Consider the following 3700-nt stretch of genomic DNA (forward strand, 5'->3'; position numbering starts at 1 on the left):
CTGAGAGACTCTTATTTTCAGACTGTCTGGTTCCTTTAAAAATTTTGAATTGCACTGAAATTAAAACCACATCTGAACAAGCCACACTTCTGTTTTATTCGTGTTTGATTGTCGTAAGAGCTCTGCACAAAACAGGGACTTGGGGAACCGAGTCCCCTTCATCCTCTTCTCAGGCACCAGGAGCTCCCTGGGCCCAACGGGGAATCCGATGGAGGCCAACTGGGTGGCAGGAGCGGTTCCCACAGTGACAGTGGCCCTCCCCAGACGCTATGCTTGTCACCCCCGTGCTCTCCAGCTCAGTCAGCAGCAGCAGAGTGAGCACACTCACATCTTCAGAAGCAGACAGAAGCCATTAGCCCAAGCCCACGTTCCATGCTAGACTGACCTTTGTAAATATTCAAACGGAGGTCACCTTTGTCCCCTTGTAAGCGGCACTGCTGACAACGGAGAGGGAGGGGCAGACAGCACAGTGGGGGCCCCCCTGCCCTTCATTTTCACTCTCCTCCCACTAGGTTGTGTTGCTGTCATCTGTTCTATGACAAGTGATCTCACTTCCTCCCGCCAGCCTGACACCCTGCTCCTGCCACCTCCTCCTGGCTCCCCTGCCGCCTGCACCTCACACACAGCCCTGGGACTGCCATGACCACAACCGCCACTCGGGTGCTTCTCTGTGCTACTCCTGTGTGGGTGCTTCTGCCAACCCCCTGGCCACGTTCCGCGCAGGCCCCTTGTGCTCTGACACTAAAGTGGCCTCGGCCCTCATCGCCCGAAAGGCCGGACATCCTCTCCTCCAGAGTCTAAAAGATGTCGCAAACAACTTTCACTAAGAGATGCTTTGCAGACAGTGGCGGGGGCACGAGCTGCCGCCCAGGCCTACTCCATCTGTCTCAGGGCCTGGGAGAAGTTTTCGAGGGCAGCCTTGAAAGCCTGCAGCAAGAAAGCTCCAAGTTCATTGCTTGTTTCCTGAATGTCTGGGTCGAAACTTCCAAAGACGGGAGTGGAGACCTGGACGTCCTCCCGGCCGGCCCGCAGCAGCACACCACGCAGGTCCTCAGCGATTGCGTCATATTTCTGCCGGTCGAACTTGGACGCGGCCAGCTCATCCTGGGGGTAGGCGGTGCCCTCGGGGTAGCAGTCGGTGGGCACTGGGAACTCCACCCAGTGCAGCCGGGGCAGCTCACAGAGAGCCACGAAGAGATGCCGGAGGGCATGGGCAGACAGGGGGTTGCCCAGGAAGCGCAGCTCCTGCAGCTGGCGGCAGGCGCCCAGGGCCAGGATCAACATGCTCACCTGGCCATCGGTGATGCTGCACTCCTCCAGGGTAAGCACCCTCAGCGTCTGTGCTGCGCGGCCCAGCAGCCTGGAGAAGGTTGAGGGGAACAGGCTGAGCAGGCTGTGCCCGCTGAGGTCCAGCATCTCCAGGTGGGCAGCGTGGGTGCCGTCTGCCAGGAAGGCCATGTCCGCGTGGTTCAGGGAGCAGTTGGCCAGGTCCAGCGCTCTCAGCGGGGTCCTTAGAGGGCTGCAGGGTGGGTGTAAAACAGCACAGGTGACAGGAGGCCCAGCCAGGGGCTCTGGAGCAATTAGGTGAATTCTGTGTCCAGCCAGCAGACCTGCTGCACGGCCCAATCCACCCGCCGCCTGATTACGTTTGGCTGGAAAGCTAAAATGGTTTTGATGTTTTTAAATAGCTGAACAAATCAGAAAAAGGATGTGTAATATTTTGTGACATGGAAAAATTACATGAAATTCAAGTTTCAGGATCCACAAATAAAACGTTGTTTGGACACAGTCATACTTGTTCATCGACGTACTGCCTGTGGCAGCTCTGGGACTGAAACGGTAGAGCTGCGTCCTGGAGACGGGCATGGCTGCCCTAGCGAACAGTTCACTTTACCCAAAGGCCGCTCTGGCCTTTGTCTCTGGCCTTTGTCCCCAGCCCAGACAAGGGTAAATCTGTTTTGTTTGTGTCCCTGAAGAGAATGACAGCTCACATGCTTGCTGTGGGGCAGTGAGACACATGGGAACTGGCAGGAAATGAAACACCCTGGTTCGGTCTAAGTGAAGACCTGAAGCCACACAAATTTAGGGCTGGGAAGGGCCCTGGGGACAGCCAGTCCAGCCTTAGCATTGCCTGTCACCTGAAAGACCCTCCCGTTCTGAAGAAGGGGTGTATGTGTCCCCGCACTGGCAAACACACAGCGGGGTGAGACCCTGCTCTGGCCAGTTCTCAAAGCCAGGGACAGAATCCACACCCAGGACACTCAGCCTGCGTCTGGGGTCACCTGGCTGAGCGCTGAACACATGGGGTCCTGCTCTCTGTCCCCACCCATCCTGCTGAGGCTGCCTCCCTCCTGCCCCCTGCTCCTGTGCTCTGTGCACAGCTGAGCACCCGCTGCCTAACCCACAGGGTGTCCTCTGCTCTCTCGCCTGCCTCTGTGGCTGGCAACTGCTCAGCCCTGAGCTGGGGCTCTGGGCCTAAATCATGGTGATGTTTCTCTGTGCATTTCCCTCATGCCACATCCATCCACAGGACATCCTGTCAGTTCTCCCTCATGGTGGCCCTAGCCCCAGTCCTCTCCCATCTGGACTTGGCAAGGCCTCCTGTGTTTGGAAAAGGGTCAACAGAGCAGGCTTGGCTGCCAACCTTGGGAGGCCTGCGACAAGGCTGCATTTGGGGAGGGTCCCACTATCCAATTGGTGGGTGGTCCCTGGCCCTAGATGGTTTGTACAAACAGCATGGTTCACGCAGGGCACCTGCTTCCTTCTGGGGTCTGGATGTGGGTGTGCGCCCAGCCGAGGAGCCCACCTATCAGCTCCCAAAAGACACCGTGGGCATGGGTGTCTAACCAGCTCCCAGTACATGGCACCTGCACACATCGTCAGGGCTTGGTGCTGGGGGACTCCACTGGGAGGTGACCCAGGAGGTCCTGCCTGCACCCCCAGACTCCCCCCCCCATGCTTCTACCCTTTGTGGCTGGTGCTCTGTGTACTTTCTCTGTAATAAATCACAGCCCTGAGAACAACTGTATGCTGAGTCTCCTAGGAATCACCAAACCTGGGTGGCCTTCAGGACGGACGCCTACGTGGGCCTCCCTGCCCCTCCATCCAGCGGTGTTGTGTGTGCCAGAGGTCAGAATGGCTGTCGTGAGTGGTGCGGACCACAGAGGCTTTGCTCTCAGGAAAAGCTAGCCCTTCCCCTTTTCTCCATTCCCCACTGACTGACTCCGCCCTCTCCCCACTGGCCCCGCCCTCTCCCACTGACTCCGCCCTCTCCCCACTGACTCCGTCCTCTCCTCTCCCGCTGACCCGCCTCCGCTAGCCCCACCCTCTCCTCGTTGACACCTGGCCCTGCCACATTCCCAGCTAGGCCCTTTGCCCCTGGGTTTCCCTGCCTAGCCTGCTCTCTCCAGGCCATTTATTGCACAGAGACTGTTCCTCAGTGTCAGAGGTGACTTCAGGAGCGAACCTTCCCTGACACTCTCCGCGCCTGGGCCTCCAGGGGCAACCTTGAGGTAAGCCTGTCGTTCAGCCCAGTGTTGGGGCAATTAGTTACAGTAGCAGGTAGTTAATACAATATAATGTACTTAACTTCTGTATTATTGGTTTGCTAATTAGTAATTTTCTCTTTTGCTTGCTCACTGTAAGTCCTCCATGAGTTCCCAGAGCTTCACCCCCCTCCCCTCCAGTCTATCCCCTCCTG

General features: G+C 57.6%; 1 protein-coding gene across 1 annotated transcript; it reads right to left on the reverse strand.

Moving 5' to 3' along the window:
• Nucleotides 1-86: 86 nt before the first annotated feature.
• LRRC14B (leucine rich repeat containing 14B) lies at nt 87-1876 on the reverse strand. The gene is made up of 2 exons (XM_019624357.1): nt 1796-1876; nt 87-1519 (listed from the first exon to the last, which is right to left on the reverse strand). The coding sequence occupies exons 1-2, from the start codon at nt 1864-1866 to the stop codon at nt 874-876; spliced, it is 717 nt and encodes a 238-aa protein (XP_019479902.1). The 5' UTR covers nt 1867-1876; the 3' UTR covers nt 87-873.
• Nucleotides 1877-3700: the final 1824 nt, after the last annotated feature.

This window comes from Hipposideros armiger, unplaced genomic scaffold (assembly GCF_001890085.2).
Source record: "Hipposideros armiger isolate ML-2016 unplaced genomic scaffold, ASM189008v1 scaffold_585, whole genome shotgun sequence".
NCBI lineage: Eukaryota > Metazoa > Chordata > Mammalia > Chiroptera > Hipposideridae > Hipposideros > Hipposideros armiger.